This window comes from Callorhinus ursinus, unplaced genomic scaffold, assembly GCF_003265705.2.
Source record: "Callorhinus ursinus isolate GAN/ISIS: 27379988/994484 unplaced genomic scaffold, GSC_fseal_2.0 scaffold15, whole genome shotgun sequence".
NCBI lineage: Eukaryota > Metazoa > Chordata > Mammalia > Carnivora > Otariidae > Callorhinus > Callorhinus ursinus.
In genome coordinates, this window is record NW_027397077.1 from 38,754,669 (window position 1) to 38,781,945 (window position 27,277).

Here is a 27,277-nt window from a genome sequence, read left to right on the forward strand (position 1 = left end):
ACACACACACACACACACACACACACACACACACACACACACACACAGGAATATTACTCAGCCATCAAAAAGAATGAAATCTTGCCATTTGCAATGACATGGATAGAACTAGAGGGTATTATGCTAAGCAAAATAAGTCAGTCAGAGAAAGACAAACACCGTATGATTTCACTCATATGTGGAACTTAAGAAACAGAACAGATGAACATAGGGGAAGGGAAGGAAAAATAAAATAAGGAAAACAGAGAGGGAGACAAATCATAAGAGACTCTTAAGGAACAAACTGAGGGTTGCTGGAGGGGAGGTGGGTAGGAGGATGGGGTAATTGAGTGATGGGCATTAAGGAGGGCACCTGATGTAATGAGCACTGAGTCTTATATGCAACTGATGAATCACTGAATTCTACTTCTGAAACTAACAGTACAGTATATGTTAATTAAATTGAATTTAAATTTAAGAAAATATTTTTTATTTTCTTTCTAAAGACATCTAGACTTCAAAATCTAACTGGTGAAAGACTTTAAAATAAGAAAAGCAACAACTGTAATTATAAGAATCAGAGACTCTCAGAGTTTCTTTCTTTTTTTTTTTTTAAAGATTTTATTTATTCATTTGTCAGAGAGAGAGAGCACAAGCAGGGGGAGTGGCAGGCAGAGGGAAAAGCAGGCTCCCCACCGAGCAGGGAGTCCAATGCGGGACTTGATCCCAGGACCCCGGGATCATGACCCGAGCCAAAGGCAATCACTTAACCAACTGAGCCACCCAGGCGCCCTCTCTAGGAAATAGCACCTTTTTAGGACTCTGTTTAAGGAAATGACTAACCAGGCCAATTTCCAGAATGTCATATTAGGCCAGTTCAGAGGACTAAATCTGATCATTTTCAGGACACAACCCAATGAAATAAATGTGTGATTCTATTGGAAGAAACCTCTTTACATTTTCAGAACCAATGTAATATACCTCCAAAACTGTCCCAATCGCTAAGAAGTCATATACTTAAGGGAGATGGGCACCTATTAACTATACACAGTATATTCATAATAAAAATTCCTGGTTGATTTGCATGATTAAAACTAAAAATAATTCAAGAGAATGCCTTTTTATATCTCTTTGGGAGACCAAACTCTTTCACCATCATGCTAAGAAGTAAAGCTACATTTCTGAGCTGTATAAAGTACCAGCAATTACCTATTTCACATGGCACACCACTTTACACATGCTGAGTAAATCAGATTAAGAATTAATGGGTTAATATATAACAGCCACAGAAACGACTGCAGGTAAGCGTGTACACATGGGTTAGTACACACATATGTTACCCAGCTCTGTCCACTGAGAGCTTGGAAGCAATGACATCTCAGTAACAATGATCATACCTAGCTCCAGATCCTGATTTTAAATACCATTCTCCAATAAAAGGAACCAGGGCTCCTTGGAAAAATGGATGATTCTAAGGGGTAGGACAGGAAAAATAAAAGATGAAGCTGGAGCATCTTTTTAGTACCCAAAAGTAAGTGCTCAAATCTGCCTTTTAACTTTGTTTTTCATGATGAGACTTTCTGTTAAGTAAAGGAAGAAAATATTATTACCATTAGATTGGCCATGAGTGATTAATGATTGTTGTCGCTTCCTTTCTTTTACCCAAAATATGCAACCCTGCATTCTCTAATCCCCAAAAGTTCACAGAGTAAAGAGGGGACTCATATAAAAGGCCAGAGCGATTAGGGATTAGTCACAAAATTAAATCATACCGTGCAAAATTCAAGCTTTTTACCAGTTCATCTAATATGCGGTTATTTTTTAGGTCCGGCTCTGTGACTGTCTAGAAAGGAAAAACAACAGATGGAAAAAGGTCAGAAATAATAAAATAACTTGTCATAATCTTGTTTTGAAAATGTGTGACCCATCCTCCTGAGACTCCCCATCCCACTAAGTCTTACAGGAAAGCCTCAAAATAAAGTTCATTTATCTCATACTAATATGGAATTTTAAAACAGTGAATCAGCATCTGCTGACTGGAAGTCTGATAGAAGCTCTCCACAGCCTCTGATAAAATCATATATGCTTTGTACCAACTAAGAGAACCTAATATGAGCAAGGATCCTTATTCAAACTGCCATCTCAAAAATTTCTCCTGAAAAAGCAGAACAGAGGTGCTCTTTTAGGTGACCACATAGGGAGAGGCATTAGGTGTTACGAGAAAGTTTAAAAACAAGGTTGGTGTTCAGGAATGCAACAGAAAAATGACAGATTTCATAGTTATTTGGCATGAATGGTATTCAGTTCATCTCCTTGATGATACCATCTTGGCAATGGCAAGACAGCAAGTTTTGTAAAGAGATTAAACTTGGAAGCCAAACTGCATCATTTCTAATGTAGGGAAATAGTTCAGAGAAGTTCCATGATATCCTAACACCATGTACCTACCAGAGGCACCAAACTAGAACCCAAACCCTTTAATAAGTCCTAGTATCCTTTCTATTAGACCTCACTGCCTCTTCTTTTTCCTTTATTCCTATTTATGTTTACTTCCCCTTTTTACCTACCTTTTTGCCTACTTGAAATGCTTCAGAAACTCTAACATCAAATTTCCTACTGTTTTCCATGAAGGTCTGGTTTGGGAAAGAAGTAAGGGACCGTTATGGGGCACCTGGGTGGCTCAGTCAGTTAAGCGCCTGACTTTTGATTTCAGCTCAGGTCATGACCTCAAGGTTGTGAAATCAAGTCCTGTGTCAGGCTCCATGCTCAGTGTGGAGTCTGTTTGAGTTTCTTCCTTCTCCCTCTGCCCCTTCCCCCCAGCCCCCCCTCTCTCTTTTTCTAAAATAAACAAACAAACAAATAAATAAAATCTTTAAAAAAAAAAGAAGAAGTAAGGGACCAGTTAGGCTGGGCTTGGCCCAATGGCCATGAACCTTTGCCTTCCACACAAATACTTAATTAAGCCATAAAAACATAGATAAGATTTAAAGGATGCCACATCCTGATCTTAGAATTAGTTTCTACTTCCTAAAATATATTTAGGTTATCAGAAATCTTTATGAAAAATTGCATAAAGCCCAGTTCTCCATATATGTGTTTTAGAGGTCCTTTCTGAAAATGTCTTTTATGTAGCTTAATTCAATAATTATTGAATTATTGAATATATCTTCCCTTGCGCTTTTGTGTATATGTGATACAGAAATATTTGCATCAATCAATTAAGTTTACAAGAAAAAAGCCAGAAAGAAAAACTTACCACACAACAAGTTGGACATTGTGTTTTATAGGACAGAAATTTTCTTATACAGAGAGAACAGTCTGCAAAAAAACAAATGCAACATAATAAATTAGTTAAGCTATATTAATAATATAGGAATCTGACTTCTAACAAACTCTGACTTAAGGGCACCTGGGTGGCTCAGTCGTTGAGCGTCTGCCTTCGGCTCAGGTCATGATCCCAGGGTCCAGGGATCGAGCCCTACATCGGGCTCCCTGCTTCGTGGGAAGCCTGCTTCTCCCTCTCCCACTCCCCCTGCTCGTGTTCCCTCTCTCGCTGTGTCTCTCTCTGGCAAATAAATAAATAAAATCTTTAAAAAAAAATCTGACTTAAGCCCTAGAATATTTCCATCATCTAAGGCATATCACTATAATCTCAAAATTCTAACACCTCTACTCTACCTAAGCATACTTGCAAAAGTGATGAAACAGCATTTTCAGGAGAGAGAAAGGTACCAAATAATAATAATCATGAGTCCCTAGGATATCACAACCCCATAAAATGTAGGAAACATACATGTAAGACCTGGGATGGATACTGTATAAACATGTCAGATATCCCTATGCCTAACATTCGAAACATAAATTTTGAAATAAGATTTATACACATGTTAAGAAATAATATATACCTAGGTTATCAATCAGGGATTTCTACATCCTAACTCTACAAATGATGTTGATCATCCCACATATAACAAGTCCTTTTTGGCAAGCACTAAGAAAAGAAAAATATATAAGGGAAGGTTCTTGACCTTAACGAGCCAACAAAGTAGTGAGGTAATTTCAGTACCATTCAGTGTAATAAATCCTAAGGATTTAAGCAGGAAATCGGCATTAATTAAATTCTTCACACCCAAAGCAGTATAAAAAAATCTCCCAAAGGAAAAAAAATGTGACTAAATAGAATGGTCCCTTAATGGTAGCTAATTTGCTATCAGTCCAAATTCAGCTTAGTGAAGGGGCCTCATCAAAAAGGATTCAGTTTAAAGAGGAGGAGACAGTATGATTTCGGGTATAGCTATCCAGGAAATAAACAAGTTGCGGCAGCCTCAGCAAGAGCACCCAGGAGGAAAAATGAAAGAACACGTTAAAAGAGAAGATAAAACAGGCAATGGGTTAATTAAGTTTTGTGTGGAAGCAAAGACAAATAAAGGGGAAATTCTGGTTTCCAGGTTTGCAGGTAAGGAGTTTGAAAGTCATCACCCCATCTCCATCTAATAACAAGTAAAAAAACTGAAAAATCAACTCTAACAAGTAAACAAGTAAAAAGACTGAAAAATCAGCTCTTCTTCGCTCCATGAGAGAAGTGAGGTTACAGGACAAACTGTTGCTCCCAAACTAGAGAGCCAGATAGGCGGGACATGGAGAATTAGAACTTAGCAAAGCAGAAACCTCCACAAGAACCAGAGAAAGAGCCTCTACTAGAACCAGTGCTGGGGCAGGAAAACCTGAACTGTAATTGGCAAATTGCTGGAAACTCAGCAGGGAAGAGTCTGAGAGTTAAAAACTCCAGGGAGTCCAAGATATAGGGCAGGCCCACACATACATGAATTTCAGCTCCAAGGGTTCTACCAGGTACTCAAAAGTGACCATCTGAAAAATCCCCTGCTCCTTCTGCAGGGGCGGGGGGAAAGTAATGATTTTGCAATACACCAGAGCACTCTGTTCTTCTTAACAAGGCCTGCCCTCAAGAGAAACTACTTTACCAGACCCAAGTCTCTGGGGTATTCTCAGAGCCCAGCTGACCTGGGGGAAGGGAAATAATGGACTCCAGCTACCTCTACTCATCCTATCCCAGCTAAGGGGAGGAACAAACTGAGAAGCACTTGCAAAGTTCACAGTCCAGGGCACAGGCTCACTTAATGACAGACATAATCATAGAACTACAGAACACTGCACTTCTGACATCTCATGGCCATGTTACTAAAGGTCTATTTATTACAGTTCCATTTCCCTGGAAGAACAGATGGGTAACATAAGCAGAGAGATGGAAATTCTAAGAAAGAATCAAAAAGAAATGCTAGAGATGAAAAACACTGTAACAGAATGAAGAATACCTTTGATGGTCTCAATAGATTAGACACAGCTGAAGGAAAAATCACTGCACTTGAGAATATCTCAAAAGAAGATATTGAAAACTGAAAAGAAAAAGACGGGGGGAAAAAAAACAGTACTTAGCATTTTGTAGCAGGACATTATACAAGGTGTGATATACATGTAATAGCAATACCGAAAGGAGAGAAAAGAGAGGGAAAAAAAAAAACAAGAAATATTTGAAGCAATAATGACTGAGAAGTCAGAAAGCAAACCAGAGATGCAGGAAGCCAACAGAACACCAACCAGGAAAAATACCAAAAAAAAAAAAAAAAAAAAACCCCCAAACCCACAAAACCCTCATATTTGAGCTGCAAAAAATCAAAGATAAAGAAAATAATCTTGAAAGAAGCCTGGGTGGGGGGGACACCTTAGCTATAGATAAGCAAAGAGAAGAATTAAATCCAACTTCTCAGAAACCATACAATCAAGAAGAGAATGGAGTATTGAGAGAAAAGACCCACCACGATCCTAAAAGTTTATGTCCTATGAAATAATCCTTTAAAAGTGAAAGAGAGGGCGCCTGGGTGGCTCAGTTGTTAAACGACTGCCTTCGGCTCAGGTCATGATCCTGGAGTCCCTGGATCAAGTCCCGCATCGGGCTCCCTGCTCAGCAGGGAGTCTGCTTCTCCTTCTGACCCTCCCTCCTCTCATGTGCTCTCTCTCTAATAAATAAATAAAATCTTTAAAAAAAAAAAAGTGAAAGAGAAACAGACCTGCTCAGACAAGTAAAAATTGAGGGACTTCGCTCCCAGTAGACCTGCATCACAAGAAATGCTTTAAAAAGTTCTTCAGAGAGAAGGAAAATAATTTGTCAGAAACCTGGTTCTACGGGGTGCCTGGGTAGCTCAGTCAATAAGTGTCTGCTTTCGGCTGGGGTCATGATCCCAGGGTCCTAGGATGGAGCCCCACATCAGGCTCCCTGCTCCGCGGGAAGCCTGATTCTCCCTCTCCCACTCCCCCTGCTTGTCTTCCCTCTCTCACTGTGTCTCTTTCTCTGTCAAATAAATAAAATCTTTAAAAAAAAAAGAAAGAAAGAAAGAAAGAAACCTGGATCTATATAAACAAAGGAAAAGCACTGGTAAAATAAAAACTTTTATTTTTCTTATTCTTAATTGATCTAACAGGTAACAGTTTCTTCAAACTGTTTCTCCAGTTTCTTCTTTTACACACACACACACACACACACACACACACACACACACATTCATTTTTATGTGTGCTTATGTATAAGTGGAATGAATGACATCAATGATACAAAGTACTGAAGGGAGGAATTAGATGTCTTAGTCTGCTTGGACTGCCATAACAAAATAACAAAATACCATAGACTGGTGCCTTAAAGAAATTTATTTTCTCACAGTTCTGGAGGCTAGAAGTTCAATATCAAGATGCCAATATGGTCGGTTTGTGGTGAGGACTCTCTTCCTGGCTTGTAGGTGGCTGCCTACTCACAGTGTCCTCATGTGGCAGGGGAGAGAACAAGCTATATATGTCTCTTCTTTTAAGGGCACTAATCCCTTCATCAGGGCCCCACCTTCATGGCCACAACTAAACTTAATTAACTCCCAAATATTATACACTGGGGATTAGGGCTTATGAATTCTGGGAGGGACACGATTCAGTCCACAGCATTCTGCTCCTTGCCCCCTGAAAATCCATGCCCTTTTCCTGTGCAAAATACAATCATCCCATACCACCAGTCCCAGAAGTCTTTAATTCATTCCAGCACTGACTCTAAAGTTTAAAGTCCAAAATATCACCTAAATCAGATATAAATGAGACATGAGGTATGATTCATTGTGAGGCAAAATTTCTCCCCAGATTCATTCTCTTGATTATCAATGTTATTCCCTTCACAGTATAAAAAAAATCTCCTGGGCAATACTATAAATCAAAAATTCCCAAACCTGGCTACATATCTCAATCACTTAGAGAGATTATTGTTGGTTTTAATTTAGTTTCCCAGGCCCTACCCGAGTCATATGGATTCAGTGGATTTTGGCCAGTAAATTGCATCCATAATATGTGATTCTGATTGAACAACAATTATTTTTTAAAAATTAGTATGTTTTGGGATGCTTGGGTGGCTCAGTCGTTAAGCGTCTGCCTTCGGCTCAGGTCATGATCCCAGGGTCCTGGGATCGAGTCCCACATCAGGCTCCTTGCTCAGTGAGAAGCCTGCTTCTCCCTCTCCCTCTGCTACTCCCCCTGCTTGTGCTCTCTCTCTCTCTCTCTGACAAATAAATAAATAAATAAAAATCTTTTTAAAAATAAATAAATAAAATAAAAATTAGTATGTTTTTGCTATTACATTTAACTATATAAAATTGTCATTTTTCGGTAAATCAAAAAAGAATATTGGCAATTTCATGTGGTTTAACATAACACTGTGCACTTACTATGTGCTCTGTTTTAAGTATGTTTTATGTATTAACTCTTTTGATCCTAAAAACAACCCTGAGGCTGGTACTAATATTAGTCCTATTTTACGATAAGTAAAATGCAGCACAGGGTTCACCCAATTTGACCAAGATCACAAAGGAAATAGGTGGCAAAGGCAAGTACCAGAGCTCATGCTCTTAACATATTAATTATTTAAAACATATATAATTTGCTTATAAAATGTATTTATTATATATACTTATATAATACAAGTAAATATTATTTCATTACAGGATCACATGTACCAGAGTATGCATAATGAGACTACTGCTTTCTCTTCTGCATAATCTTGTATGTGTTTTATTTTCACATATGGAGAACAAGACACAGGCCCAAAGTAGATAGAGCTCTTAGCTTAATTTCAGTCTACTAGTTTACTACCAAATATGTACTGGTGAGCTGCAGACCAGCATAATGCATTCTCTAGTGAGCAACTATCATATTCCAATCAAAGTAAAGCTGTTGAAGAGCTCTGGACTATATATTCCTCAGTGGCTTTATTTAAATCACCTGGGAAGTCTATTTTTCCTCCCAAAATCCAACTATAAGCTCTGTGGACTGGGTGGAAGAGGGTAGAATAAAACAGTGATGTAAAGGGTAGCTTCAGGGGCGCCTGGGTGGCTCAGCTGGTTAAGTGTCAGACTCCTGATTTTGGCTCAGGTCATTCAGGATTGTGGGCTCCACGCTTACAGGGAGTCAGCTGAGAGTCTCTCCTTCTCCCTCTGCCCCTCTCCAACTCTCATCCTCCCTCCCTCTCTCTCTTTCTCTCTCTCTAATTAATAAATAAATCTTTAAAAAAAAAATGGGTAGCTTCACAGAAACACCCAAGCCTTGGGGAAAGAAGCATTTCTAATCTCAAACAGGATACAGCCAACTGCTAGCTTTCAAATATCAAAAGAGCCTAGCATCCTAACAGAAAAAAGCAAATTTCTAAAAGTAAAACCAATTACTTTTGTGTGTGATCTTAAGGTTTGTATGAGAAAATGAACCATTTCAAAAATAGTTCTCGAGTGTCCAGTTAAAAGAAGAAAATCTAGTTCCCAGTTTGAAAGGAATAGGTCCTGGAAAGCTGAGAAAGCTGGCCTCTGCCTCCAGTTCTAGGGTTAAATGACTAGCTAGCTGCTAAGAGAATACCATCCCTCCTGACAAGCAGAACTCCAGCATTCCCATATATGCAGTTCTGCACGACTGTATGTCCCACCCATATGTGTAGTTATTATTCTTCTCCCATCTTGTTCACAGTGCTGCCTTGTAAGAATATAAAAGAAAAGAAACACAGTATTTGCCTAAGGGAATCTTATATTGCCTCTTAGTTTAGCAAAGGTCAATAAATGGAACATTTCATATTTCCCTTTAAAAATAAAGAAATTAATTGCCTTTTATTCCAACAGAAGCTTCAATTAATTCTGTAGATCAAAATTCACAAAACAAAAAGAGAAATGATTGCTGATCTATCTTTAAAATAATGGTAATCTAACAGTGTCTACAAGCCAATGATTTCATCTAGGGGTAAATATTTTGAGCATCTGCCATTATTAAGTCAGAAACACTGGGCAAATGCAAAGAAAACTGGCACTTGAACATATCAATCTATCAGTGAGAACATTTCTCACTTAATGCTGTTTTATAGATTGGAATAAGTCCATTCGCTCTCCCCCAAAAAAGTACTCTTTAAAGCATGATTTTGGATCAATTTAACTACTCGCATTCTCCCAATGCACCCCACTCCAACCTTAATAACAGCAGAACTGCAAAAGTAGAAATGAACACATTAACCATATCCAAAAAAGCTAAACAGAGCAAAACAGAATAAAGTGACTAAAATGATAAATCCTGAAATATTTAAGAAGCAGCAATAAATGGGTAGGATTCTGGGTCACCAATTCTAGTCGATCCAGGACAACAGAACATGATTGCCATATCTAGTTCCTATTAAGTTCTATGGGCTTTTGTGTCATTAAAACAATACTACAGACCCAGAGCAACTTTTGGTCTTGCAGGAACCTGTGACAAATATGTTTAGTAGAAAAGGCCTACCAAATCATGAGAGGTACAATATGAAAAATAAGTGCTCATAAAATAATTACTGAAAGTACCCCCAGGGTATGTGCTATAGTGAAAGCTGTGAATGGTGTAAGACTGTTGAATCACAGACCTGTACCTCTGAAACAAAAAATACATTATATATTCAAAAAAAAAAAAAAAAGAAGAAGAAGAAGATAGCAGGAAGGGAAGAATGAAGGGGGGGAAATCGGAGGGGGAGACGAACCATGAGAGACTATGGACTCTGAGAAACAAACTGAGGGTTCTAGAGGGGAGGAGAGGTGGGGGGATGGGTTAGCCCAGTGATGGGTATTAAAGAGGGCATGTACTGCATAGAGCACGGGGTGTTATACGCAAACAATGAATCATGGAACACTACATCAAAAACTAATGATGTAATGTATGGTGATTAACATAACATAATAATAATTTTAAAAAAAAGTACCCTCCACTGACTTCCTCTTAAATAAAAAATGACATCAGTGACAACTGTAAGTGACAAGGAAATAAACAACGAAAAAAAATGGAGGTAAAGCCTAATTTTTTCAGCTAAGTAGAGTTCACTGAATTCATAAAAAGTAGTCTTTCATCTACAGAAGGGATGCCCATTCTGTCCATGAGAAAGTTAACAGGGTCCAGAAGTACGACCCTTCCATAAACACTAAAACACTGGAGGGAAATATGAAACAACTATTTTCAGACTTTGAACAATGGCAGAAATGAGAAAGTTCTATCACAACCCAACCTTTGTTTAGAGGCAATTTCCTGACCACAGTGCAGAGAGAAGAGCCAAACAGCCCATCAGTCTTACTAGTTGAAGCAGCAAAGATCAGAATGCAAGGCAATCCAGGTAGCTAGAATTTCTAGGGCAAAGTACCAGAAAGAAAGAGGCTGTCCCACACATATACAGTCAAATGGTCTTTGACAAGGATGCCAAGGGTACACAGCGGGTAAAGGACAATCTCTTCAACAAATGCTGGTGGAAAAACTAGACTTCCACATGCAAAAGAATGAAGATTGGAAACTATAAAACTTAGAAGAAAACAAAGGGGAAAAGCCTCATAACAGCATCCTTGGGAATGATTTCCTGGATATGATAACAAAGGCCCTCGCAAAAAAAGTGAAAATAGGTAAGTGGGACTTCATCAAATTAAAAAGCTTCTGCAAAGGAAACAACAGAGTTAAAAAAAAAAACAACATATGAAATAGGAGAAAATATTTGCAAACCATAGACCTGATAAGGAGTTAATATTCAAAATACATCAGGAACATCTATAACTCAACAACAACAAAAATACCCCCAAAACAAGATTTGAAAAGGGCAAAGGATCTGAATAAACATTTCTCCAAAGGCATACAGTTGGCCAACAAGTATATGAAAAGATGCTCAACATCACTAATCACCCAGGAAATGCAAATCAAAACCATAATGAGATATCACCTCATACCTGTTAGGGTAGCCAATTATAAAAAAAAGCAGAAAATAAAAGTTGGTAACACTGTAGAGAAATTAGAACACTTGTGCACTGTTGATGGAAATGTAAAATGGTAGTCACTATGGAAAACAGTATGGAGGTTTCTCAAAAAATTAAAAATAGAATTACCATATGAGCCAACAATCCCACCTCCGGGTATTTATCCAAAAGAAATGAAAAAAGGATCTCAGAGATACTTGCACTACACCATGTTCCAAGCAGCATCATTCACAATAGCCAAAGGTGGGAGCAACCCAAGTGTCTACCAACAATTGAATGGATAAAGAAAATGTGATGTATACACTCAATGGAATATTATTCAGCCTTTAAAAAGAAGGAAATACTGTCACACACTACAACATGGATGAACCTTGAGGACATTAAGCTAAGTGAAATAAGCCAATCACAAACGGACAAATAATGCAAAATCCACTTATATGAGACATCTAGTCAAACTCATAAAAGCAGAAAAAGGAATGGTTGTGCCAGGATCGAGGTAAGGAGAAATGAGGAGTTCCTATACAATGGGTACAAAATTTCAGTCACACAAAATGAAAAAGTTCTAAAGATTTCCTATATAACAATGTACATATAGTTAACAATAGTATACATGTAACAATTTGTTAAGAGGGTAAATTTCATGTTATGTGTTTTTTACCAATCCCCCAGCAACCCCCCCCAAAAAAACAGCCCTATAGAAAAGGCTACTCTAAAGCCACACTAACAAAGTTAAAAACAAAACTTAACAGGGTCAATCTAACCCACAAGTAACTTACCTGCCTGCCACAACACAGCCTGACACTCCAATAAGCTATACAATAAAATCTACCCAATCAAAAAGGTAAACACTATAATGGCAAGCATCTAACCAAAAATTGCCAGCATGCAAAGAAACAAGAAAATGTGGTTTATAAACAGGAAGGATAAAAAAAAAAAATCAGTCAACAGAAACAGACTTAGAAATGACATAGATAATGGATTAGCAGATAGGGAGGTTAAACTAGCCATTAGAAATATGTTCAGTATATTCAAAGCTTAAAACACACACACACACACACACACACACACACACACACACGAACCTAATGAGGAAAGAAGTGGAAAGTGTTTTTAAAATGAAATTTCTAGAAATGATCAATACAGTGTCTGAAATGAAAATGTCATTGGATGAGACTAACAGCTGATGAGATACTACAGAATTAAAAATGGATAAATCTGAAGTCATAGCAAAAGAAATTATCCAAAACTAAGCACAGAAAGGCAGGGTGGGTGTGAGGGGGGAGACCAAAACAGAAAAAGAAAAAACAACAGAGAGTCTCAATCTCTGTAGGTAAATATCAAGCGGTAAAGTAAAAAATAGTTAAGGTCTAACAAAATTTAACTGGAATTAGTATTGGAGCATGGGATGCATATGTGAACAGAAAAATACTCAAAAGAAACAAGGACTAAAATCTTTCCAAATATAAACCCAAAGCTCAGGGGCCCCAAACAGGACGAATACAAAGCAAACCAAACTAAAGCATATTACAAATTTCTGAAAACCAGTGATAAAAAGAAAAAAAGAAAAGCAGCCAGGGGAAAAGGCATATTATACACAGAAAGCTATAAATAAAAAGACCGCACCTGGCTTCATCTGAAACCAGTAAAGTCAGAATGACATTCTGAAAGGGAAAAAACATTAACCCTGAATTTATACCCATTGAAAACATCTCTCAAAGAGCAATGAAGTAACTTTTTCAGACAAACAAAAGCTGAGAGAATTCTTTCGCAGCTTATGTACACTACAAGAAATGTAGCGGAGAGGATAAAAATGATATCAGAAATGATAAATATGTGGGTAAATACAAAAGACACTTTTTGATTTGTTTAAAAGATAATGGGCTGTCTGAAGCGAATATAGTAACAATGTATTATAGTATCTACAATACGTATACACACAAAACGGAAGACAACAAGATGACAGGAAGAGGACAGAAGTACACATCTTTAACAGTTCTACACCATTCAGAGGGCATAATGTTGTTTGAAAGGAAATTGTAATAAGGTAAAGTGGCATACTTTAAACTACCACTAAAATAATAAAGAAGCAAAGCTAGTAAGGCAACTCTGGAAAAGATTTAATACTTAAAAAATGTTCAACTATTTCTTAAAAAGGCAGAAAGAGAGGAAAGAATAGATGGACAAATAAAAAACAAAATGGCGTTATATGTAAATCCAGCCTTATCAATAGTTACTTTAACTTTATGCAATAATGGAAATGTTACTTATCTGCACAGTTTAACACAGAAGCCACGAGCCACATGTGGCTATTCTGCACTTGAAATGTGGCTAGTGCAAGAGTAACCAAAGTTTTAATTTTATTTAACTTTAATTAATTTTCATTAAACTGTAAATCGTCTTATGTGGTTAGTAGCTACTGTATTAGAGTAGAGGTCTAAATATTCCAAGTAAAAACAGATATTGTCAGGCAGAATTAAAACCCAAATATATGTTGTCTACAAAAAGTTCATATGAAATATAAAGACACAGGTAGTTTAGAAATAAAAACATGGAAAAAGATAAACCACACACTAATTTTAAAGAAGTGGGAGTAGCTATAAATAACATCAGAAAAAAGTAGACTTGAGAACAAGGAATATTGCCAGGGATAAAGAGGGGCATTTCATGATAACAGTCAATTTATCAAGCAAAATAACCATAAATGTGCATACACCTAATAAAAACATTGCAAAATACATAAAGCAAAAACTGACAGAAGTGAAAGGAAAACTAGACAAATCTATAATATAGTTGGAGATTTCAGCACTCCTCTCTCATTGATAAAATAATAAAGAACCAATAGAGGTAAAGATTAAAGATCACTATCAACCAACTTGAGTAATTAACATTATAGAATACTCCACCCAACTACAGCAGAATAATAGACTTCCAAGTACACATAAAACATCAATCAAGAAATACCATACGCTGGGCCACAGAACAAGTCTAAGAAAATTTTAAAGAACTGAAATCAAACAGATTATGTTCTCTGACCAGAACATAACTAAATTAGCATTAGTAACAGGAAAATATCAAGAAAACTCCCAAATATTTAGAACAGACTTCTAAATAACTCATGAGTCAAAGAGAAAACACAAAGCATATTCGAATATATTTTAAACTGAAAAAAAATTAAAACACAGGGGTGCCTGGGTGGCTCAGTCATTACGCCTCTGCCTTTGGCTCAGGTCCAGGGTCCTGGGATCAAGCCCCGCATCTGGCTCCCTGCTCCTCGGGAAGCCGGCTTCTCCCTCTCCCACTCCCCCTGCTGGTGTTCCCTCTCTCCCTGTGTCTCTCTCTGTCAAATAAATAAATAAAATCTTAAAAAAAAAGTTACAAGTTAAAAAAAAATGAAAACATATCAAATGTGTGAGATGCAGCTAAAGCAGGGCTTAGAGGAAAATTTATAGCTTCATACACTTCTATGAGAAAATAAAGATGTAATATCAAATAAGTAAAAGGAAATAATACAGATGAAAGTATAAATCAATGAAATAGAAAAAAGACAAAATATAGAAAACAATTAACTAAAAGCAGGTTCTCCGAAATGAGCAATAAAATTGATAAACCTCTAGCTAGATCAGTTAAGGAAAAAAGAGAAAACACATTTCTAGCATATGGAATAAAAAGGGCCATCACTACAGATCCTTCAGACATGAGAAGGAAAAAGTAATAAGGAACAGTATGAAAAAATTCTGTGCCAATAAACTCAACTGCTAAGATTAAAAAGGTAAATTTAATGAAAGGTTTATCATTTTAACAATCAAAAAGCCATTCTATAACATTATAAAGGAAGTAAATCATGAGCATCTCCAAAGATGCAGAAAACACACTTGACAAAATTCAACACCCATTTATGATTAAAACAAAAAAAACAAAAAAACAAACCTCTCAGCTAATTAAGAAAGGAACTGCCTCACCTTGATAAATTTATGAAAATGTATTAAGAATATAACACTATAGCTAACATAGTATTTAAAAGACCAAATGATTTCCCCATAAAATTAGGACTAAGAAAAGGATGTCCACCCACATCACTTCTATTTAACATTGTACTAGAAGTACTAGCCTGTGTAAAACAAGAAAAAAATACGAGGCATGGAGATTAGAAAGTAAGAAATAAAGGTGTTTTTATTCACAGATGACATGACTGTGTATGTAAAAATTCTGAAGGAATCAACAAAAAAAGATGCTGGAATTAAAAAAGTGAATTTACCAAGATCACAAGATAAAAGGCCAATAAAAAAATTGTATTTCTATATTCATGCCCTGTGCAATGAAAACTAAACCATATTGTTGAGAGAAATTAAAGCTATAAAATGGAGGAATATACCAAGTTCATATACTGAAGACTCAACATTGTTAAGAAGTCATTTCTACCCAGACTGATCTCTAAATTCAGAACAATCCCAATGCACATACAGCAGGGTTTTTGTAGAAATAAAATTTATATGAAAATGCATATAAGATGCAAAGATCTTAAAAGGTTCAAATAATTTTGATAAAGAAAAACAAAATGGGAGGCCTTAAAATGTCTAACATCAAGATGTATTACAAAGCTACAATAATTAAGACAGTGTGGTATTGGCACAAGGATAAACACAGAGAACAACAGAACAGAAGAGTCCAGAAACAGACACACACATTATTGCCTGAGGCTATATTGACTAAGATGCGGAGTACTCTATCACGGGATTGAAATGTACTATATCTTAATTGTAGTGGTTACATGGTATATACCTTTGTCAAACCTCACTGATGCTTGTACACTTTATTGTGCATTTAAAATGGATGTATTTTATGTAAATTATACCTAAATAAAGATTATTTTAATACATATTTTGAAACAATCCCCCCAAACTTATCTTTACTAATGTGAATCTAAACTAGAAAGGAACTAACAATTATTAAGGGCCTATAACATGCCAAACACTGGGTTCTGCACACTGAATTTTCACAATCATCTTCTAAAGTAGAAATTATTCATCAAATCTTTACATTTGAAGAAATGTTAGCATTTGCAAATTCAACCAGCTGTTAAGTTGGGGAGTCAAGAATCAAGCCTAAGTAGACCTCTAATGCCCATGTTGCTACCACCACCACCCTCTTAGGTCTATGCTATAGAAACTTCTTACCAAAGCTACTACTATCCACCAAAATCATTTTTTAAGCCTACCTTGTTGTTGTTTTTTAACCTTCCAAGACAAATCACTTGAAAATAGCTCCTGAATAATGACAATGACAGGCTCACCACTATGTGTTAAGTACCTCAAGCTACAGAATAAAAAATACATAATAGACTCATGAAGCTAAGTACAAGCAAATTTCAATTTAAGAGTCTTTCCAGCCTCACACAGCAAGGTAAGTGATAAAATTGTCTATAATACTCTTTACTGGTAGATTCTCCCACTGGGATTTTTAAACTCTGAATATATTTTTAAACTTTGAATTATATATTCGTGCCAAGGACTACATGGTTGCACTACCTATGCATTAACCTGTTACAAAACAAAAATTTTGAAATTTAACATCTGAATGCGTTAGGCAAAGAACCACATATAGTGACCAAGATCTTTACTGCCCTAATGTTACAAAAGGCATAAAAATATCCAAGAGGAGACCCAAGGAAAGAAGATGGGATTTGAGATGAACACGAAAGGAAGAGATTTACAGATGGCCTGAGAACAGCTGACATCAGGAACATTCCTTGTCCTATGGACTTCTTAGTTCATAAGTCTAAACCGGGAACCACAGGAGATGACAGTTCCAGGAAAACATACTTTTGCCGTCTTTGCTTGTAACAGCAAGAAATAGTGCTACCAGAGTTCTGCTGCCAGTATTACTCCTCCAAGTGTTCTTCACTCCTATCTTTGGTCCCAGGAATACCCCTTGGCGAAATGAGTGTGATGACTAAATAGGAAACCGATGCTATTGCTTCTACCACCATCTTCAAATCCAAAAAACAGTTTTCATAATGTACAGATACTCCTCTTATGTGTGTTGGACTGGATGCTCCTCACAGATCAAAAAAATTGGACGGGGAAAGCTCGTGTTTCAAAGGTACCTAAAGGGTGTCACTAGAGAGAACTGTAAGCAGACATGCTGACTGCTTTCACTGTTGACACTGGAACACTGTTGATCTTGGAAGCTTGAATGATGGAGATGTTATTACACAGAAGCTCAGGATGGTGTCATTGTAAGGCTTCATTTCAGTGTTCCCATTAAGTCTTAAGTGCATATATTTCTAATTTTCACTTATCACTTATCAGGGTAAATTTAAAATTGATTCATAAAAAATTATCTTTTTCTGGATTTCCAAGGACACAGAAATTTGTGAACAAATTCTTAAATGCTTTTTTCCCCTCCTAATTCTACTCCCCAACATTATCTGTTAATGGAGTTCTGTGCATATCTTTTTGGGGTATACTGACAAATAAACTGATATGCAAGTAGTCTCATGGGCCCATATATTAGCTATAAATTTTCTATGCAGTGAACATACTTATATATAGATTATTTTTAATTTCTCCACCTAATTTGTTGAAATAGTCCCAGTAGTTCCACTTCATTGGAATTAAGGATATCCAAAATGTATATTTTGAGTCAAAAGCAGAGGTTTCCCCAAAATAGTAGACTGTCATCAATTTTATCCCCCAGCGTTTGTCTACGAGACTTTTTCTAAGACAGTACAAACATTAGATGTCAGTGTTTTCATCTTTGACAATATGACATTACAAAGAAATTGCTTTTCTTTTGTTATTGCTCAGTTCAAACATCTTCATGTATCCTTAAACCTTACTACTCATTTGTTATTTCACTTTCCTCTGTGTTTTTTTTTTTCCATTTCCCTTGGAATATTAGTGTCTTTGTTACCAGTTTCTAAGAGATCATTTATGACTAAGGATGTCAACCATTTGCCAAAGGAAATACCATGTTTTCTCACCAACATTTTACAGTGATGTTTTACTTTTTGGTTGTCCAGAAGTTGCATTTTGAAATATAATAATTTTCTGCTTTAAAAAATATATACCCGGGGCACCTGGGTGGCTCAGTTGGTTAAGCGACTGCCTTCGGCTCAAGTCATGATCCTGGAGTCCTGGGATCGAGTCCCATATCGGGCTCCCTGCTCGGCGGGGAGTCTGCTTCTCCCTCTGACCCTCCTCCCTCTCGTGCTCTCTGTCTCTCATTCTCTCTCTCTCAGATAAACAAATAAAATCTTTAAAAAAAATAAAAATAAGTAAATATATACCCAAAAGGAAGGCAGCAGAAAATATCGTCTGAAAACTTCAAGACAGAGGAGCTAAAGGTGAGAAATAAGTAAGTGTACTTACATTGGGTGTTAAATTAATACTACCTTGTGTAAAAATCACATTTTTACTAACTCACATAGACAATGCATACTTACAGTTATGTGAACATTGAGGAATCATCATTGCAATGTTGAAATATTCAAAGCAAATTCCACACCGCAGCAAATCATCTATTGTCTGAAATGCAAAAATACACATATACCTATCAGAAAAACACCAAGACTGGAATGTCTGCCACAGAACTCTTTCTCCATCCCCTAAAAAAAACAATTTAAGAATACTCTTCTCTCAAATACACAAATTCAAAATTAACTCCACATAAACTGCAAGGAATCTTGACAAATCAAGAAAAACCTTCCTCATGTGACTTACACATTCAATCGTCAAGTTACCGAAAAAGCTTTCGACAGATAAAGTGGACAATGTACAGATTCCTAGTCCATATTGTCAACGCTTTACAAAAGGGCTACTCCACTTCTGTTCCATTAACCATGTGTTTCCAGCTTACTCCAAGCTTCTTCCTATTCAGACTCCATTCCCTGGCCCACAGTCACTGTTGGGTGAAAGGTGCCAATAACCATTCACCACACAGGTTAAGAACAAAATCAGAGACTATTAAGGCCAAACATTAGAAAGTATCTAGTTAAAACCCTTACTTCACAAGTGAGGAAGCACACACAAATAACTGGGCATGAGTCAAGCCAGGACTAAACTTCCTATGTCCCTGCTGGCAGTCAGTCCAGTGCTTTCTGCACGGTCCCACATGTTAATTACTACATGGTGGAGCCAGCTGAGGAAGCCCTGGAGAGAGCTGGAACCAGTGGTGGCAGAAGGTAAAGACGTGGTCAATCTGTGTGTGTCAGCCTGGAATGCAATCCAAATAGGAAAGGATCTATTCTCACAACGCAACGTCTTCTAAATCATTTAAAATTTATTCCACTCAATAAGAATACTGAGCAGTTTTTAAGAGGAAAAAAAAAAAAGACGGAGCTCACTCATGTACCAACATGGAAAGACTGCTAAAGTAAGTGCAAAAAAGAAGTCAGGTAGGGGCGCCTGGATGGCTCAGTCAATTTAGCGTCTGCCTTCAGCTCAGGTCATGATCCCAGGGTCCTGGGATCAAGCCCCTCGTCGGGCTCTCTGCTCAGCAGGGAGCCTGCTTTTCCCTCTCCCTCTGCCCCTCCACCCCACACATGCGCTCACTCTCTCTCTCACTAATAAATGAATAAGATCTTTAAAATGAAATTTTAAAAAAGAAGGTATGCTACTGTTTGTTAAAAAAAAAAAAGAGGGCGGAATAAAAATGTATTCTATTTTTACCTTGTATATATATAAAGAAATCCTGAAAAGTTACACAATAAAGAAGTAATAGTAACAGGAGTAAAAAAACTGGATAAAGGACAGATTGGGAGGGAGACTTTTACTTTTTGTTTCACATTTTTAAACCATGAATGTATTACCTATATTTTAAAAATACAAACAAAGACTAATGTCACTAACAATCTATATGATGAAATATTAGGTAGCCACTTAAAAAAAAAAAACACGCTTTCAAAGAATTAATGCCATGAGAAAATGTTCATGTTTTAATGGAAACAAAAAAAAATCATAGAACAAATCTACAACAATACATTACAATAGAATTATACAGTTTAATCTCCCTAACAATCTCATGAAGTCTATAGCACCTATTCCAGTTTTACAGATGAAGCCTACAGTGCTTATAAGTGGTCAAATCAAACCCAAGAAGTCAACTCCAAAGTGATCCCAAATTTTAAATGCATATGCACATCATACACGCACATTAAACAGCGAAAATATTAAACCATGGTTACCTCCAGAGGGTAGGGTGATGGGGAACTTTCATTTTCTCCTTTATCTTAATAGGAATTTTAATTTTTTCTACTATATACACATACTCCATTTATAATCTGTCAAAACCAAAAATTCCTGTTACTATAAAACCAGGGGAATAAACATGAAAATGCCAAAATCTTCCATTATTTTGGATGGTAAGCTACCATGGACGCAAAAAGCTAGAGGACTGTGTTGCACACCAATTAAGAGCAGAGGCGGGGCTAGAAGCCAGAGTCCTGGCATCTCTATTGTGCTTTCTTCCATATACCATCCTCTTCTGGAGGAGTGGTTCTGACACATACTGAGCAAGATTTGTGGAAGGTGACACTGTATCAGATGAGCTATAATATTCTTATACAAACTTCTAGTCATACCATTTCAAGAGCATGACATGCACTCCACTAAACAGAGAGCGGTTAAGTGGATGCTCTAGGACTTCTTCAACTTAGAAGAGGGGAAAGTGGAAGGGGAAAGTAGGGAATGAGTGAAAAGACTTAATAACTAGAGGAAAGGTTAAGTTTTTTGGGTCACAGATCTCCTTATACATATGAATAAAAACTATGAACTCTCTTCTCAGAAAAAACCTACACAAACAAAACTCATAAATAATTCCGGATACGAAAGTCTTTCCATGGATCGAGGTTAGCAACCATGGAATTGAAATCAGATTTCTATTTAGTATAAGAAAGAATTTCAAACAGAGCTACTTCCAGGAGCAGCTAATTCCTTGTCCCTGGAAAAAGTTCAAGCAAAAACTAGATGAGAAATTGACAAATACATTATAAAGGGATTAAAATACATAGATCAATGGAAGAGGATATAGAGCCCACAAATAAACCCACACCTATACAGTCAATCTACAACAAAGGAGGCAAGAATATACAAAGGGGAAAGGACAGTCTTTTCAACAAATGGTGTTGGGAAAACTGCAAAAGAATGAAACTAGACCACTTTCTTATACCATACACAAAATAAATTCAAAATGGATTAAAGACTTAAATGTGAGTCCTGAAACCATAAAACTACTAAAAGGAAAAATAGGCCGTAATCTCTTGGACATCACCTGAGCAACATATTTATAGCTATGTCTCCTCAGGCAAGGGAAACAAAAGCAAACATCGACTGTTGAGACCACACAAAATAAAAGGCTTTGCACAGCAAAAGAAACCAGCAACAAAACAAAAAGGCAACCCAGTGAATGGGAGAAGATGTTTGCAAATGATATATCCAATAAGGGTCAATATCTAAAATACAGAAAGAACTTACACAACTCAACACCAAAAAACCCCCAAATAATCCCATTAAAAATGGGCAGAGGACCTGAATAGACATTTTTATAAAAAAGACATACAAATGGCCAACAGACACATGAAAAGATGCTCAACACCACTAATCATCAGGGAAATGCAAAACAAAACCATCCTGAGATATCACCTCACACCAGTCAGAATGGATAGTATCAGAAAAAGAAGTAACAGGTGTTGGTGAGGATGTGGAGAAAAGGGAGCCCTCCTGCACTGTCCGTAGGAATGTAAATTGGTGCAACCACTATGGAAAACACTATGGAGTTTCCTCAAAAAACTAAAAACAGAAATATTATGTGATCCAGTAATTCCACTACAAGGTATTTACCCAAAGAAAATGAAAACACTAATTTGAAAAGACATATGCACCCCTATGTTTATTGCAGCATTATTCACAATAGCCAAGATATGGAAGCAACCCGTGTCAGTGAATAGATGAATGCATAGAGAAGATGTGGTGCATATATATATACAATGTAATATTACTCAGCCCTAAAAAAGAATAACATCTTGCCATTTGTGTCAACATGGATGGACCTAGAGGGTATTATGTATGCTAAGTGAAATAAGTCTGACAGAAACACAAATACCATATGATTTCACTTTTATGTGGAATCCAAAAAACAAAGCAAATGAGCAAACAAAAAACAGACTTTTAAATACAGAGAACTGGTAGTTGCTGGGGCGGGGGGGCGGGGATTGGGCAAAATAAATAGTAATAGGTACAAACAAAATAAAATAAAGAGCTAATTAAAAAAATAGAAAATACTGGAGGGGGCTGGCTTTCCACCATGATTCTAATATGGGCTCAATCAACTCCATCACTGAACACTCTCAGGTGCTGTGGTGAGACATCAAATCCGTAGAAGATATGGAACCTGCCTCTAAAGAACTCTGGAAGTTGTGGTAAAATATGCTTAAATCTACAAAGCAAGAACCTTTACAAACTACAAAGCCTTTACTTCCTTTATCCAATTCAATCTTCAAAATAACAAATAGAAAGGGGGGAAGAAACAACACATGTTAAGTGCTAATGATTATAATAAAGACATATTAACTGAATGCTTACTCCTTCCAGATACTTAGAACCTTCAACCAATTAGCAAATAATCTTTAAGCATGCACTATGTGCCAGACATTGTGTTAAGCACAGTGAATAAGCCAGCTAGAATCCCTATCCACACAGATCAACTCATTTAACCAACACTATAAACTGTTTATTTTTGTCTCCAATTTACAGCTGAGGAAATTCAGGCTCAGAGAGGTTAAGTAACCAACCCAAGATAACACAGTTAAATAAGAGCCAGAGACCAGATTTAACTCAAGACCACTGGAACTCAAATCTATGTTTTCCCCCAAAGTACCTTGATACCATGGCCACCACAACTCCAAAACTACATCTTTCCTAGATCCTTCCCCAATGTCAGCTTTTCACGATGGGGCTATCTCAAGTCCCCAAGCACTGTAGATGACACTGGTGATGGCAAGAAGAAAGGCCTTATACTTACTTTAACCTCCCCCAAGTCCCTTCACTTAATCCTCAAAGTCAGTCTTATGAGTCAGCAGGGACAGATATCATAATCCCCAAATTTACCACACTGAGGAATAGAACTAGAAAGTGATCTTGCACACAGTCACAGAAATACGTAATTACAGAGCAAGAAGAAAAACCAAGTAACTGATTCTTAGCTAGCACAGCAAAATGTGTTTGCTCTTCTTGATCAAGCACACAGGGCTCACTGCTACTGTAAATGGAACTGGAATGCCTTGCCAAAAACAACCATGTTATTTAAGTGAAATAATATAATGAAATGAAAGGCTAGTGCTGAGCCTGAGCCCTGATCTCCTTGTTTAAAAGAGATACAAACTGTTAGGTGTTAGGACACGTCAGGAGAATTCAACCAGCTCTAGGTAGTTATAAGAAATGAAAGAATGTAAAGGAAATGGGAAATTGTCAAATAATGTACTGCGAGAGTTTACATATGCTTGATAAGTATTAGGCCCTCAGAAAGGGTTAGTTGTCACTGTCGTTTTCACTGTTTAGAGTGACTATTTTTCTCGAGGTCATTGTTATTGCTGTGGCTGAACCGCTTAATACCCGGTTCCATAAGACGGCCAACCTAAGCTCACCACAAGGGACCGAGGCCTGCCCCGTCACTTCGCGGCAGGAGGAAACTGAGGCCCAAATCTACCAAGTCGCTAAGTGGCAGAGCAGAGCCGGGTACCCTGGCCCAGCTCGCACCTCGCGCCTCCTTTCTCCTTCTCACAGCGGGACTGGCCTCCAGCGGACACCCGGGTACTCCCACCTCCCCAGAGCACTCACCTTCATGACTGCCAGGCCTGGAGGCCACCGAGGCTCGACTAGGGAGTCCATAGTCTCTCCTAGGTAGGCTGGGGGGGGTTCCAGCACCCACTGGCCTCCCGCGCTCCACCGCTACTCGAAATTCCCCGCGCTATGGCATTACGTCAACAGTCAGCGACGCGCCTGAGGCGTGTGCGGAGCCTGCTGGGAGTTGTAGTACAAGGGCGGAGCGCGGCAAAGACGCTCTCACTGCGCACGCGCCAAGCTTCCCCTTTGCTTCTCAAGGCAGGTAAGTGGTTAAAAAGCCCACATCAAGTTTCGTAGCGGACCCTTGTTAAATAAATGCCTGTTGACTGTTAGGAAAAGACAGCCAGGAATCAAACCAAATCCAGACCTTGACAAACCGTTCAAGGTCTAGGCTCATGCCTCCTCCTCACGTTGCCCTCCGTGATTGCTATACGGATCTGTCCCTGCTCTGAGTAGGGGTTTTCATATCTATTATTTCATCTCACCCATCACAACACTAAAACATAAATGTTACCATTGTTAGTCTACACAAGAGGAAGCTTCCGCTCAAAAAAAGTGAATAGGGTTTCCTTGAGTCATAGAGCGTCATTGCCCAGACTACAAATAGGGGCCTCTGGACTTTAAACAGGAGTTCTTTATTTTCTCAAAATAAAATTTTAATTTAAAGTTTTTTTGTTGTTTTTTTTTTTTTTCCTGCAGGGATAACCACCTTAACTCTGGCGTGTAGCCTTTCAGATGTCCAATGCAGATATACAGATACGGCTTTTTTCCGCACAAATATTATATTAAATGCACAGCTTTGTCAACTTGAGTTTTCCGTTTGTTTATTTAACCATACATCTAAAGACCTCTCCGTATTAATAATGTACATATTTACCTCATTCTTTTTCATAGCCACAAAGTCCATAACATAGATGAACCACAATTTATTTACCTACCATACTGTGGAGCTTCTGGGTTATTTCCAGTTTCTCACTATTGCAAAGAGTTGCAATGAACACACTACCTATATAAATCTTGGTGCACTTGGGCCAAGATATCTGGGGGATGATTTCCTATAAATGGAATTACTAGGTCAATTTGTGAATTTGTTTCCTCTTTTAAAATTATGATAGCACTATATGATTTTCCAAAGAGGCTGATTTATATTAATACATTTATACATTTATACTCTCACCAGACAAATATAAGAATGCCTGTTATCAAGAAGAAGAAAAAAAAAGAATGCCTGTTATCCAAATGTGAAGCTGACCAGCACACCACCCAGTCTGCCCATTTGACTCAGTACTCACCCACTGCTTTATGTGGGTCTCTATTGCACCGGGTCTCAAGACCAGCTGGTCAGCAGTTATGTTGCTCAGGGCAGACCCACTGCTGCCCAACATCGTCCGTGCATTCATTCATTAAACAAATACTTTTTTTAGGTGCTTACCATTGTCCAAGCACTTGAGCTACCCTATGAAGTAGGCAGAGGTAAAGTTGTTGTTGCCATCATACAGACAAAGACACCGAGGCTCAGAGAGGTTAAGGTTTTACTTTTTTCGGCTGTCTTCATAAGAAACTCTGGCCTCCAAGCCAGAGCTGTATTCAATTGAATTTTCCCAGCCTGTGCCCAAATATTCATTGGGCAATAATATTAACAGCATTTGGACAAAGGACTTTAATACCCATTACAATAATAGCTGACATTCATTAGGCACTTGCATGCAAAGCACTGTTCCAGGTGTTTTTATACAATCTGACTTATTTCAGACTCACTCCAACCAAATGAGGAAAGGGGATTAAAAAGGTAAGTTGCTTAGGGCATTCTTCTGGTAAGTGGAAGAGGAAGGATTTGAACTCAGGCAGTCTGGCTTAAGAGTCCGTATTAACCACTACAGAATAGTCTCATAAAAAAAATATATATATATATATAAAATCAGGAGAATTATTCCCATTTTATAGATGAGGCAACTGAGTCTCAGAGAGGTAAAGGGACTCATTGAAGATCACACAGCTTGTCAGTGGCAAAGTCCAGCCTTGAATCTGGGTCTTTTAATCCCCCATAAAAGATCACCCACTGACACTTTACAGAGGAGTAACTGAGCAGACAAGGCCACAGGTCAGAGGTCTGAGATTCCCAGGGTGCCTCACTTTGTGGGCCTCCAACAGGACGGTGGGGAGCGGCCGAGAGGGGTGGAGGGTCAGGGGGCTGCAAAGGGTTCGTATCAACCAATCAGAAAAGGGCATGCAAATGACCTCCAAGAGGCGTTGCCGGAAGTGGGTAATGGGGCGGGGGACACAGGCTTGGAGAGACTAAAAGCAGGTCCCAGGCCTGACTGCACTAGTGATCTCCCCTTTATAGTACTTGTAGGTTGGAGATGACAAAAGGCTGAGAAGGTGAGAGAAAAAGAAGTGAGAGAAAAGAGAAAAAGAATAAGGAAGGAGAAAGAGAGAGAAAGAAATGCATTCTTCCCAGTGATTCAACCATGAAAACAGATTTGGGACGGGCATCACTTGTTGGTCCTGGGCTCCAGATCCATCTCTCCGTCTCTGGAGAGCCTCCAGGGCAGAGTGAATGGCCCAGTGCCATTCATCTCTGAGTTCCTGCCACCAGCTGCTCAGTGCGACTGAAGAAGTGAATCACCGGAATCAGCCCACATTCCCGCGAATCTCTTCCTCGCAGGCTGAACGATGCACACTTCCTGCCCTCTTCGACAGTGCCTACTCAAGCCTACCTCTGGGCCCGGGAAGGAAAGTCCAAGCAACAGCACAAGCAGCTTCTGAAAGCAGCTCGGACTTCAGGACAAGGCATTTGCCTTGCCCTCCCCATGGTATTTACCCGACCCCTTGGAGCTAATCTGCTCTAACAAGCTGCTGTTTTCGCAGACATTCTCCTTCTGTTAGATCAATAAAGAGACTGTACTTCCTTATTCAGGGTGAAAACAAAATGTTCCATATTAAAAAAGCAGGCTAATGCTCAGAAGAATCTCCCTTTGCACTTAGCACAAAGTGACGATCTGGGGTAGGGCCACCAGAGAAAATACAGGATGCCCTGTAAATTTCAATTTCAGATAAACAGCGAACGATTTTTTCAGGCGCCTGGGTGGCTCATTTGGTTAGGCGACGGCCTTCGGCTCACGTCGT

At 38.1% G+C, this 27,277-nt stretch overlaps 1 protein-coding gene across 1 annotated transcript in view; it reads right to left on the minus strand.

Annotated features, from left to right (window-relative positions):
• The window catches only part of RAD18 (RAD18 E3 ubiquitin protein ligase), a 113,363-nt gene extending 89,090 nt beyond the window's left edge, over positions 1-24,273 (minus strand). The window contains exons 1-4 of the mRNA XM_025885248.2: positions 24,146-24,273; positions 18,757-18,838; positions 3,236-3,297; positions 1,752-1,822 (exon numbers count right to left, since the gene is read on the minus strand). Coding sequence (XP_025741033.1) covers positions 1,752-1,822; positions 3,236-3,297; positions 18,757-18,838; positions 24,146-24,196 — 266 coding nt within the window. The 5' untranslated portion in view covers positions 24,197-24,273. The remainder of the gene's footprint in view (positions 1-1,751; positions 1,823-3,235; positions 3,298-18,756; positions 18,839-24,145) is intronic.
• Positions 24,274-27,277: the final 3,004 nt, after the last annotated feature.